We start from the raw sequence: 13565 nt of genomic DNA on the forward strand, positions 1-13565 counted from the left end.
ATTCTTCATGACAAGGAATCTGAATTATGCATCGAAGAGTTCGGTACCTGTGTCCAAAAGCTATGCCGTGCAATCCTGGAGGCTGTTCTCATCAGCATATTACAAGCGAGTAAATAAGAAAAGACATTCTGTCCTCGGTTTAATAGCGTGGATTTGTGCAGCAGGAGTATTTGAAACAACGTGTTGGACCATCCAGTCATCATTCCCATCCAACTAATGCCACTCCCTGAAACTACCGTTTAGTCTGAAAAAGTGAAAATTTGTTTTTAAAGCAAGACACGGTGCCAACCGCCTTGAAGGAGTTGTGGTTTTAGGGCCACCTGCAACTTGCTAAAAGACAATGAAATTGCAATTTGTTTAATATCTTGAAGTAAATGGTCTAATAAGCAGCACAGCTTATTCCTTTTCGCTGGTCATTCTCTGAAATATCCCGTCTCAAAGCAGCCTGTGTTGCATTTTAGGGGCTTTTTTTCAGTATCAACGTGGCTTTCCTGGCAGTGCTCTCCGAACATCGCTTACATATGAAACGATAAAGCTTCAAAATGCTCCTGGGGGAAACCGAGTCATGGAAAATAAGCTCCTGGGGGACTGGGAGCAGAAGATGGGATAAAACCGCACTTCCTCTGCCGCAGCCCAGCACGGCAGTTACAAGACTATCCGGTTCCTCTGCTATAAAGCTTGGTAACATGCCTCACTTCTTACCTGATTTTGAGAACATCCTGTGTTAACACATAAACAACTGCTGTTACTAATGGCTGTTTATTTGGCTATTTACACGCGTCTGACACGGCACCTGGTGCTCTCTGGCTCCGTATCAAACGAACCCCCAGGGCGCAGGCAGGTGAGAGGCAGCTCCCACCCACGGCAAACAGCAACGCACCCACCCAGGAGGCAGACAGTGACCGTGGCACTGGTGGCAGAAGAACATTTGGATGCAGAGCGATGCTTTTGGATGCAGGAGCTGATCTCTCGGGGATTCACTACATCCTGCCTCATCCCTCACTATGCATTTCTATGCAGAGCCACACATTAGATCAGAACAATTAGTGTATTATAATACAAAAAACATAATTTTGCAAAGTTTTAATATATGCCTGTAGTCATATGTTATTTCCAGTAAATGCCAGTAACCAAGCACCTGACATATTAGGTAATTTTCTGTTCTTCGAGTATAGAAATTAAATGTTCTCTACAATAATTCCTGTGTCCAAATAGTGCAGAAGTCCCAGCCAGCACACATTTAGTGTTTTCACTAATTCTGCTCCTAGCAGGAAAAGCAAAGAGCTCACCAGAACAGTAAAAAACTTGCATTACCAGATATAACCCTGGTTCCAGACATCAAATTAATTACGGAAAACATAAAAGGACTTAGGCATGATGTTAACTTTTGGCTTTTTCTAAACACCAGTATCTGCTGCATTAGACAGAGCATGTGTGCCAACATGAGCCAACATTTCTCAGCACTCAGTTGTAAATCTTATCCTTAAATTACTGCTGACTGCCTTTAGAAATGAATGCATTTACTCTACGAGGCGTAGATAAAATTATTGCCGTGTCAAGGTATTCCCACGTCCCCCCGTCCAGTCGCTTCAGGAAGCTAAATTCGCCGCTGCAAACACATTCCTGCGATGCCATTTGACAGCATTTGATTTTTTGAAGTTGCTAACAGCCTGCAAGAATTCAACTGATGGACCAAAAAACTTGAGAGCCTGTTTCCATGGGACAGAGCTGAACACGGAACAAGAGCTGCCCTAAGTTAAAACAAGCTGGAGAACGACTCTAAGTCTTGGTGTGAATCACTCCGAGTTGCAGTGCTCGCAGAGCTTGTGTCCTGCCTCATTACAACCACAACTACATCCGATTTGAATGAAACTCCAGACTTAATGATTTTCATGCCAGCTGTTTAAGAAGCAATGTCATTTTCTTCAACACCCTATTATTTTATTCATTATCTCCAAAGATTTTGTTCCAATTCCTAAAGCAAACTTACTTTGAGGAAACAGACTGTTTCCAGCTGGCTTCAGAGGGGCCACACATTTACAAACCCTAGACAGGCTTAAATGTTAAGCCCGGACAGACTTAAATTGCAACCTTCAGACACCCCCGTGTGAAGGTGGACACGTCCAGCATCCCCAGCTCTACTTATAAAAGGAAAATGCAAACAAGAGATCAGCACTGGAGATTCAACCGTTTTCAGAAAACTACCCCTATAGTAATGATTTCAAACAAATAACAAGCTAGAACCAAAACACAACAGCAATAAAATACAATCTGATGAGCTCTTCAAAAAGATCTCAAGTGATATCAATTGGCAGGAGCCTGTTGTCTGTCCCAGAGCTACGGCAGTTTATCCCAGCCAGGGCTTTGCTGCAAACCCACCAACGCCAGGAGGCTGCATCCTTTCATATCGCAAACCAAAAGCCAAGTTCTGATCGCTGGGACAAGGAAGAGATTTTTTTTTGGTGTTGTTGTGGATACATTGCTGTATAATTACTGCAGATTTCATTTACTTTCTTTTGAATCCTACGGCAGATACAAAGGCTGGGTAGATGTGGCATCTCCTTGTGTTATCATCTAACATTCTAGGTTTACATTTTGATAGTTACCCCTCCAAAACACCAGCTGTGAAGGTGTCCATTGAAGAAAACAGAAATGTTTCTATTGATAGGAGACAGAGAAATACTGCTGGTACTGTCAACTGCTGTCAAAATGATAGCAAGGAAAGAGTTTCATATAATTTTTTTAAAAAAAGAGAATAATTTACCCATTTTTTCAATTAAATCAGGGTCAGAAGCACCAGAATAAGATCAGAAAGCAACACCCCTGGATAAGGGACTATTCATGGGACCAGAACGTGGAAAATTCCATAAAGCAAAAATGTTGCTAAGAATATTCAAAAGTCAAAGCGTTCTGTGGGTGTGCATGCATAGAGATGTCAACACAACTATTTCATGATCACCGAAATTGCTACTACCCTGCATCCTCTCTGAATGGCTATTTTTAGGACCCAGCCTTTCATGTGGTATAATGATGTGGATTTTACAAGAGCATTTATAATGTGTTTCATATGGCGTACAGTCCTGCCGAAATTGCTTTGTATCAGAGAAAGTTAACAAAAAAGGTTTGGGTTTTTTTTGGTTTGTTTTTTTTTTTTTTAATTTTTATTGCTTATTTTATGTTATTGCTTCTGTTTTGGATTTAGGGTTCGCACAGGTACTTCAATTTATCCTTTGTGACAGCACTGGCTGTCCCAAAGGGATGCTCAGCACAGCACAATGTGATCCTGCAAAATATCACCTGGATTTCTGGATCCACACATCCCAGGTTTCAAAGCTGGCAATGCCACCTTGGGTAAGTTACATCAAGAAGCCAAAGTTCAAAGGCCAAGTTTCACCCCCTGCTCTGCTGGTGTCAGAGGTTGCGCACTGTCTCCCCTCTCAGAATCAGCCTTTCTTCTTTGAGGGCAAAGCCATACAAAGGGAGGTTTGTAGGAGATGATGCCTCCTCCTCACTCTCTCCGCTCCTGTGCCAGTAATTCCAGGGCAGCAGAACATAATGAGAACCAACTCATCATCCTATCCGTTCTAAGAGCAACAAGTTCTCATGTGGTAGATCTTATGATGGTTTATTTCCTAAACATGAAAGCAATCTCCACAATGCCATCTCCTCAGCCTTAGTATAAAAACTCCACACTTCTGATCCTTTCTTAGTGCTTTCCTGGGAAGAACATCTCCCCAGGAACTCATCCACGAGTGCATTTATACTTGTATCCCCCTCGTGCTGAACCAAGCATTCTTTACAATCCTGGGCTTTCACATTTTGCTCTTGTTTAAGTCCAATCAGAGGAGAACCTCTGTTTACGCTCATGGATGCCATTCCTCAGAGCAAACCACAGCAGAAAACAAATGCAACATACAGAACACAAACTGCATCACTAAAAAAGAGTCTCTTTTTCTGGTCAGTCCATGATTACTGTGTAGCTCTTCAAGGCAGACGTGTACTTTGTATATTATAGTTCCCGATTCTCAATGGAACAAAGGAGATACTGTTGAGACGGGTTTTTTTGCCTATCATTTAATCAAACGTAAAGTTGTTATAACCGGAGGGGAAAAGTGCTCCAGATTCTAGTATCCAGCTTTACTTTGGTTTTGAAAAACTTACCACAGCATTGTTGAGTTTATTGTTTTGTTTAACAAAATACTAATTTTGGGACCCCATGAAACACAATGAATGAGATTCTTCTCCTCGCAGCTGAGCTCTGTTTAGCACAGAAGTGGCAGATGGGAGAGAAGCAGTGGTTTAAAGCCACTTTGGTGACCTCTTGCCCAGTGCCTTCAGCCAGCAGAATGCTCTGGATGGGTACTCCTAGTTCTGTCGAGTTTTCCTAACCCTCCTCATCCTCAGTATTGACCAAAAGTCCCACTTTCTCCATGAAATCATCTCACAGAGGTAGCAGTGGTGGAACAGTCCTTCATAACTTCTGAAATGTTATGAAGACTATAGAGACTATATATGAAGAAAATGAAGACTATAGAGACTATATATATCTGAAATATATATGAAGATGAAGACTATAGAGACTATATATATCTGAAATGTTATGAAGACTATAGTTATAGACTATAAAGACCCAAAGGCAAAAATTGGAGGAAGGGCCACAGGACAAAGCAGTGATAAGCTGCTCCATAAGAAGCTAAAGGCGAGAGCTCTTTGTCCAAGATAATTGGGACATGACCAAGAAAGAGATCCTGCTGTAATCAAGGCACAGATGCTCATGATGTTGCAATCACTTCCTTTCAGAAATGAAGTAGGTGGGTTTGTGAGCCAACGGCATGTGCTGAACTGGCAGTCCCGAGGTGAGAGTGAACACTCTGGTGACACTCACAGTGGGTTTGGTACAGACTCTGCAGGTTCCCGGGGCATCTCATCACCCACACCGTGAAACACTCGCCCTGGTGGCTGGAGGGATGAGCCCTCCTGGACAAGCCAGCAAACAGACCAGGTGTTCCGTCTTTACCGATTCAGCTGGATTAAAACTGGAAACTAGGAAAGAAACAGCTCTGTATCCTGTTACCAACCCTCTGAGTCACCCGTCCTCCTACCGAACCTTTGTTTCGTCCTCCAGACACAGAGATCAATGACCAAGTATCATGTTATAGCCTAGTTTTCAAAGGGAGATTTGGAGAACAGCACATGAAAGAGCCTGAGGGGAGGACAGGACAGAGCTACACATCCCAGGTTGGCACCAGCCTGGGATTTGGTCAGGCTGAGAAGCTTTCCCTGCCACAGCGGCTCTGCTAAGAGTTCAGGAAGTAACTTGTACCTCCTCTCCTATTTCTGTGCCCTCCACCCACCGTTGGTAAATGATGAGGTAAGAGCATGTATACATCAGGCTGGGAGAGATGCTGATGTAAGCCATCTCCCGGCAGCAAGAGCAGCGAGCTGGAGCAGGATGGGAAACTGAGGAAAAGCAGCAGCAAAGAAGAGTCGTTAGGTGATGGCTGCAGACAGCCCAAAGCTCAGAGGGGTGGGATGGAGAGAAGCTCCCTCAGCGGCAATGACCTCTCCAAAAGGGATGCCTGGCACTAAGTCTCTCCTCAAATCTATGCAACAGATGGGAGAAGACAATCCTTGAGGACTTCATGAGGAATTTGTGACTCACACATGGTGCAGGACATCTTAGTAACTGAATGGCAGCATGTGCTCCACCCAAACCCACCCTGCCCAGCACAGCCTCCCCGTGAGCAGACACAATGCTCGCAGCTGCACGGGTCCTTCCTTCATCTTCTCTACAGTAAATTAATGAGGGGGCTCAAAGGCCAACATGTATGAAACGAAGACTAAATTCAGTCTTCCTGAATCACTCATGGCCAAAGGGCAGATGAAGTACTGTGGGTTTGAAATTAATGGCAAGCTGGAGATGTTTCCTCAGAACTGTTGATATTTCTCAGCACTTGACTGTACTCTACCAACACCTATCATGTCATGCACACACAGACACATACAGTCCAGACCAGATTGCATCTTAGGTGTGCAGCTCACACCACCCGAAAACCTGCTTCCCTTGCAGATCACGCTACAGATAGAGAAGGATTCAGCCTGCACTTAGGGTCTGGCCCTTCACAGATGATCCATGAAGGCAGTCAGAGTCATCCCTACAGAGCTGGCAATGACTGTTTAGTCACAGGAAGGCGCGTGGTTACTTGAGCAGGTACCGTCGAACAGCAAATGCCAGCACACCCGACAGTACAGATTTGTCAGAGTTTCCACCCAAGCACAGGAATTTAGTGGTGCCCACAGACTTACGGCAGGAGAGGGACTGCAAGCTGGAGGTGACATGTGAGCATGTTGTGGAGCTCCTCTCTGCCCTCCCACTGCTCCCCCCTTCTCTCAGTTAAAGCTTTGGATACCAGACCAGCTCTGTTCTTTCATCTCGGACACGTCGTGCGCCGCTAACCCCCAAACCACTTTGTTCTTCACAGTTAAAATTGCAAAAATATTAATCATTAACATGGATGAGCTTTGGGAGCTTGGGTTGATGTTAGGTTTTTGCTTTTCTCTCTCCAAATTCTCAGCCGACTGAGCTAATAACATTTCAGAAACAGCAACAGTTGGAAGCTTGGAGGAACGGTGCCTTTACCGTACATAATCTCATAGCAACTCCCCACCGACAAAGCATCCTGTGCCTGGGAAGCCAGTTCCAGGGCAGCCTGCGAAGGAATCCCAGTGGGATAGCAGATATTGTTGAACCATCTGAATCACACGCACGCTTATTCATATGCATGGATTTACATAAAACTTGCTTTTGTTTCCCTGTGACATTTTTCTCTTGCTTTTTTTCATTCCAAACAATTTTAAAAATAAGGTTATATGAGACCACACACAGGCAGAGCTGTATCATGTCACTGCTTCTTAAACAGAACTCTAATTTATTTCAAAGGGAAGTTCTGCTTCAAAATTGAGGGTGTGATATGAACTCAGAAATTAACACAAGAATTTTCCTTGGGGGGGAACAAGGCTGAATCAGACATGCAATAAATGACCTTGGAAGCCCTATGCCTGGGTACCTCCACCTATCCAACATTAGGCTTTAATATAAAAAAAAAATCACCACTACCCTATTTCAAGCTAGGTAGAAGAGCTGGGAGAAGTGGATTCGCTCTGGTCAGGAGGGAACAAATTACTCATCTGTCTGTCTGCCAGGACGTCCATCAACAGCCACCGCACTCCTAATGCTTTTTGTTGGGAATATAACAATTTATGGTGACAAAGTACTCTCCCAGCGAGGTCCTGTGGCTGCCACGGAACCTGGGAAGGAGCACAGCTAGTTTGCTTGCAGCTGCCCTCCGTCTATCCACAACATCTGGAGAGGGATGCAGCAGCCCTCTCATGGCAACAAATCCCCATCACACAGTGACTCCAGGGAGCTTTGCCACCGGTTTCAACAGGATCAGAACTCAGCACAGGAAAAAGCAATACTAAACTCTTACCCTGACAATGCAAGCTAGGACAGAGAGACTTCTATGCAGAAGCAGCTGAGCTGCAGATTTCCTTCCACCAACTGCTGCGGGGGCAACAGCCTCCTGCAAAGGGATGGAGCAGCCTTGGTGAAGAGGGTGCAGCACGAGTAGCTGTGTCCCAGGGCTCAGCTGCTGCTGCCCGAGCTTCTGTCCCACAAAGGGAGCGGGGGACTTTCAGCTCCATGCTTTTGGACCTCGTGTCAGACATTTGGGACCTGTGGCTCTAGGCCAGCAGTAACTGCCCTTTCATCTTGTCCTGCCCAAGGGGACATTTCGAACGCTCTGAATGGAAACCAAGCTCATGGAGCCCTGTGGACCACACGGACCAGGGGCTGAACAGCAGCCTTATTTCGTAGGCCTGCTGGCTGATCTGGGGACATTAGGTGTGCAGAGCTTGGGAAGGTACCACCACCCTTCTGCTCCAACAGCAGCTCTGGTTGAGCAACTTAATAATTAAGGAAATTGGGTAGTGTCTGTTTTTCCAGGAAACAGAGGCTCTCAGACCTCTGCTCCTCACACAGACAGAAAGTCCAGTGCCTCAGCTTTATATACACAACACTTTAATCCTGCCCTCACACACCTCACGTGCTCGCTACGCACAGAGGTGGACGGGAGGTGAGAAGAGCTCCGCGAGAGCTCTCCCACCGACGGCAGTGGGGAGAGCTTGTGCCCTACATACGGGACAGCACAGCTCATCCCCCTGTTTTATAAACCCATTTACAGAGGGAACTTAAAGCAACTTATAACTGCTCCTTCTACCATTTAACTACCACATGGTACAAGATATAACAATGTTCAGAAAAACCCCTCGGGTCTAAACTCAATTAAACAACTGTAGCAAGAAAAATATTTTAATCTGATCAAAGTGTTAACATGTTTGACCATGTCTGACCTCTAATGTTTGTAACCACCTAAAAGGCTGATGTTCTTACTAAGGATGTACCTTAATTTGATTTAAAGTCATTTGTACTATTTAAAAAAGGATATAGTTTTATGATTTTATATTTCATTTAGAAAAACAGTTCCTCAACTTGTTCATATTCTTTGGAAGTTTCTTGCAGATTTTTAACCAGCAAATCCTATAAACCACACTCTGGGGAAAAGCTGGGCTTTTCAAGAGTTGGGAGAGTCAAAGCAGATTCATGAACCATCAGGGAACGATTTAGGAGTGGACAGGTACAGTGGGACTTTATGATCTCAAAGGTCTTCTCCAACCTAGGGATTCTATGATGCGAGAGCCGGGTGAGAAACGGTTCTCCTGGTGCCTTGCAAAGCTTTGAGATTTCAGAGTCACGCACAATCTGCACAGAGACGCTCCCGACACGTTCCACCAAACGCGTGCCCTCCCCTGTTCACAGCTCGCTCCCCAAACACGGGACATGGGCTCAGCTCCAGGAGCACCTTCACAACCTGGCCTCCCTCAGCCCTCTTTTCTCTCTTTGACAGCACTCCTGCCAGTCCAGGCTACTTGTGCATGCCCAATCCATCTGGATTATCCCAAACCAGCCCTTGCCACCTGCAGCAAGGCTGGGCCACCAAGCCCAACAGCCGCTGGGGCTCGTGCCACATGCTGCTGCCTGCCCAGGACATCAGCCGGGCTTGGCGGTGGTGCACGAGCAGTGCATCACTCCAGAGCGACACCAGAGCATGTAAATAACACAAGTGGGTGTTTTGGTAAAAAGAGGCAATTTTGGCTGAGGAGATATGGGCAGCCTAGCAGGATGCTGGGGGAGCAGCCTAACAGCGGGCTACAACCACCTTGAAGGAAACAAAGCAAAAGTGATGCTGCTGAGAAAATAAGCAAGAAAAAAAGAACAGCACACCAGTGGTGACACACCCACCCGGGCAGGCGCTCCGGGCCGGCTCCAGCACCGCTCGCAGCACCCGGATGGGGTTCAGAAGGAGCCCATAGAAATAAAAATATGGGTTTCCAGTGCGTGGCAGGGCAGGGGTTCAACCCGCAACCTCAGTGCCGGCCGCCCTTCGTCTTTCAGGGAGCTGCATTCAATTTTTCAATCAGTTAAATGCAAACCCCTGACGGTTTGCCAAAGAACTCCTGGGTTAATTTTCTTTTTGATTTTTATTTTTGAAGATTCTGAAATTAATCCTATCTGCAAACAACCGCTTCCAGGAAGCCTCGTTAAGCAAAATACAATCTCCACTATCAAGTGCACGGATGACTGTGATATGTAATCCCATTCACTCACGCAACCCTCCTCCCCGACTCTACTTGTGCTAAAGTGTTAATTAAACACACTTTTATGGATGGTTAAATATCTGCAATCTTCGGGCACAGACCTGACCTCCTCAATTATTGGCAGCAGCCACCAGATTACAGCCCACACTTTATATAAAATACACAGCAGCAATAAATCTGGATGGCAGCAATACATAATTTACTGTGATAACCTTTGCACAGTCAATATAAACACAACTCAAAATTGCCCAGAAAGATTTATCAGAATAGCTATTGTATCAACTCAAGGAAGAAATCTTCCAGTGTCTGTTAGTTAACAGATTTTTAGCTGAAAATATCAAATTAACTTGTCAAAATCACACACCACACCACACCGCAGGATCGGAACAGGCCTGAGAGAAGCTGGCTGAGGCAGAGGGTGATTTCTGCGGCTCTCAAGGGGACGGGATCACTCCTCTGCTACTCAATTTTGTCCCCTTCAGTCCTGCAAACTATTTACTCCTGTCCGTTGCTTCGACAGTAACATCTTGGGTTTGTATTGCATTATCAGGGGGAAAAGGCAATTCACAAACCACAATCTGCTTTTTAGCTTAATTGCTAATAAATAGGCTATTGCACTTTCTTGCCTGTCTAGGAAGGGTTTAAGATTAAATGAAATATTCCACTACAGCAAATGGCTGCTGGGCTAACGCAACTCTGAACGCCCCCAAATTCTATACCAGGGAGCAAACGAAATGTGTTGAAAGAAGACAAACCTAATATAATCATTTAAACTTTGTCAGGAAGAGTACAGCTTAATATTTTAGAGGGGTCTGGACAGGCTTAAGGAGGGACCTGTCTCCTGCCAGGTCCAGCAGGACGGTACGGCAGCGATTCCCACGAACACACTCCATCACACTTCGATTTGTCTCATACCCCATTGTCCATCAATTTTTCTTAACGCCAGTTTAACATCCTACCCCTCTAGTGAACAAACAGGCAGGCACGATACATTCTTTTAAACCTTATCCCTTTGCAAGTTAAAAGCTAAACCCGAAATAAACCAATTATTTTCTGTTCTCGTTTACACGCTGCAAATGAAGAATAACAACTGAAATGAATGCAGCAATGCCGGCTCCGGGAGCGACACGAGCACAGCTCCGCTGCAATGCCGGGACATTGTTTTCTTAAGTTCTGGTAGAGATGGTGACGGGAAAAGACAGCTTTTGTAGAGAAGCCTTTAGTTTAACTACTCAGATAGCAACATTTATAAGCATTAGAATACACAGAATTATTAAAGCTGATTTGACCCGAGGGGGAAAAACTTTACTGGAAGAAGACAGGAATAGTCTTCCAGCAGCATTAAGCCTTTCCCCCAAAACCTCTATTGCCATTTAGAAGCACAAGACGCACTTTCTGGACCATCATTCACAACAGAGCCCTAATCAAAGGCAGACCAAAACCTGGCTGTTTTACAAGCAGATAGTGTCAAACTAAAGTTAAGCTGCAGGACATATCCCTGAACACAAACACCACAAGCTGCTCGCCTCCAAAGCCTGCGACCCAGAAAAAGGAAGAGGCGTTCTTACTTTAGGTAAGCCCGACTGCTGGAGGAGTAAAGGCAAACGTAGAAGACGGGGAGATCGGAAAAGAACCTACTGCAGTGAATTTGAAGCAAAGTAGGCGCTTGCTCCGAGCACTTTTCCCCCCCTTTCCCACTCCTCCATATGCCTGGACAGAACAGAGCATTTTAGAAACCAGGCTGCACTTTGTCAGGAAGAAAGCACATGTAGGTGCCAGCACGATACCTGCAACAAACTTCAGCCGTGACAGAGGCCACAAAACTTCTCCATACGGAGAGGATGAACTCACCAGAGGTGACATAGATCCATTTGGCAGATAAGGGTCCGAGAGCATTAGGAAAGGGTAGCCAGAATACGCAGATCCTTTATACATCCCTGGGTCCTGATGCTTCATACCTGCTAAAATTAAAGTTCCCCATCAAGATTTGCCTTATGACAGGCGATTCCTCTGCAGGTCGGGGACCCCATGAAGAGGTTACAGCACATTTTGGGAGTCTTTTTGCCCCGTACCCCTTGGGGCAGGTGTTGGGAGGCTGCGAGGGAACCCCGGGGTGTGGGGTCCCACAGGGGGGACAGTGGGAAGCCTCGCTGGAGGGGCTTCCAGGGGGGCTGTGGCATCCAGGCTGGCATCCTGGTTGCAAGGTTAGGGGACCAAGGAGTTCACCCACCCTGGGGATGGCAGGCACCGGATGGGACGAGCTGGGGAAAAACAGTGGGGGTCAGGGATGGGGACTCTCTCCCTAAGACGCGGTGTTCGCTGCGACTAACCATCATCCATGTGGTCCGGGAGCTTCTCCTGATAAACCCTCTGTGGATCCTGCACTCTCCTGATGGCCTGCATGGGGAGGAGAGAGAGATGCAGAGCTGGAGGATGCGGGGCTGGGGGGATGCCGGGAGGGGATGCGGGGGCTGGGGGGGGGATGCCGGGAGGGATGCGGGGATGCGGGGGGATGATGCGGGGCAGGGGCTCACCTCGGGGTCCGGGGCCGCCGCGGGGCTGCCGCTGCCCTCCGACTCGTTCACCAGCGACGATTTGAGGTCTGCCAGGTCCCGCTCCGTGAAGGCGTTCTCGGGGATCTTCTCCTCCTGCTCGCCCTCGTCCTTAAACGCCAGCATCTCGTCCGTAGCGCCCAGGTCGTCCCCGCCGCTGCCCAGCTGCGGCATTTTCCTCCCTCCCGAGCCAAGCAGCAACTTTCCCGGCGAGTATTGTTCTTCCCGGATCGGGCCCTTCGCAATTATTTTCTTTCCTCCCTCAATTCTTTTTTTTTTTCCCCCCTCTCTCTTGAAAAAAAAAAAAAATTGCTTCCTCTTGATTTTTTCTTTTCAAAGTTTTTTTCCCCCTTTCCTTTTTAACTTTTAAACTTTTTTTTCCCTTCTTTCCCCTTTTCGAATTCCCCTCCTAAACCAAATTCACAATTCTTTTTCCTTCTTAAACCAGTTCCTGTCCCTTCCTTCCCCTCCTTTCCGCGGGGGGGCTCGGCAGGCTGCGGGATGCCGGGATGCGGGGCTCGGGATGCCGGGCTCGGGAGGGCCCCCCCCGGCCCTGTGCCGCCCCCCACCCCCCCTCCGAGCCCCGGAAAGTTTGTTTGGGAGCAGCGGGCGGCGGCGGCGGCGGCACGGAGCGCCCGGTGCCTGTGTGCGATCGCGGCGGCGCGGCGGCCAAGGGCTGCCGACATCAAAGCGGCCGCCGCGTGATTGGCAGCGCGGGGAGGGGCCGGGGGCGGGCGGGCACACGCACACACACACATACACACACACACACACACACACATGCTCCTCAGCCTTAAAGGGACAGCCAACCCCGCTCAGGCATCGCCCTCAGCGGGATCCGCATCCCCGTGGGGCAGCCAGGGATGCTGTGGTACCCACGGTGCCAGCTGGGATGCAGGAGGTGGAGGGTGTGGGGTCCCCCGGTGGGCTCGGTGCGTAGGATCATAGAATCGTGGAATGGTATGTGTTGGAAAGGACCTTAAAGATCACCCCGTTCAACCTCTTGCCATGGGCAGCGACACCTCCTGCTGGATCTGGTTGCTCCAAGCCCCATCCAACCTGGCCTGGAACACCTCCAGGGATGGGGCAGCCATGGCTTCTCTGGGCAACCCATTGAGTGCTTTTGTACACAGAAACTTGTGCGTGTGCGTCTGTGCAGGCACGTGTCTCTGCTCACACCTCTGTAAACACATCTGTACACGTGTACACCTGCATCAACCTCCGTGCGCTCGCACATCTGTGCGCTCACACTTCATGGTTGAGTGGCAGATAGCAATGGTTGCACTCCATGATCCA

General features: G+C 47.4%; 1 protein-coding gene across 9 annotated transcripts in view; it reads right to left on the minus strand.

Annotated features, from left to right (window-relative positions):
- TCF7 (transcription factor 7) overlaps positions 1–12813 on the minus strand; it is a 75027-nt gene extending 62214 nt beyond the window's left edge. For 2 of the 9 annotated variants that reach the window (XM_054079396.1, XM_054079394.1), the window contains exons 1-3: positions 12252–12811; positions 12048–12114; positions 11569–11678 (exon numbers count right to left, since the gene is read on the minus strand). In XM_054079396.1, coding sequence (XP_053935371.1) covers positions 11569–11678; positions 12048–12114; positions 12252–12443 — 369 coding nt within the window. In that variant the 5' untranslated portion in view covers positions 12444–12811. Of the gene's footprint in view, positions 1–11568; positions 11679–12047; positions 12115–12251 lie in introns of all 9 variants that reach the window. The other 7 variants (XM_054079399.1, XM_054079398.1, XM_054079393.1 and 4 more) reach the window with 6 other exon arrangements.
- Between the last annotated feature and the right edge of the window lie 752 nt (positions 12814–13565).

This window comes from Cuculus canorus, chromosome 14 (genome assembly GCF_017976375.1).
Source record: "Cuculus canorus isolate bCucCan1 chromosome 14, bCucCan1.pri, whole genome shotgun sequence".
NCBI lineage: Eukaryota > Metazoa > Chordata > Aves > Cuculiformes > Cuculidae > Cuculus > Cuculus canorus.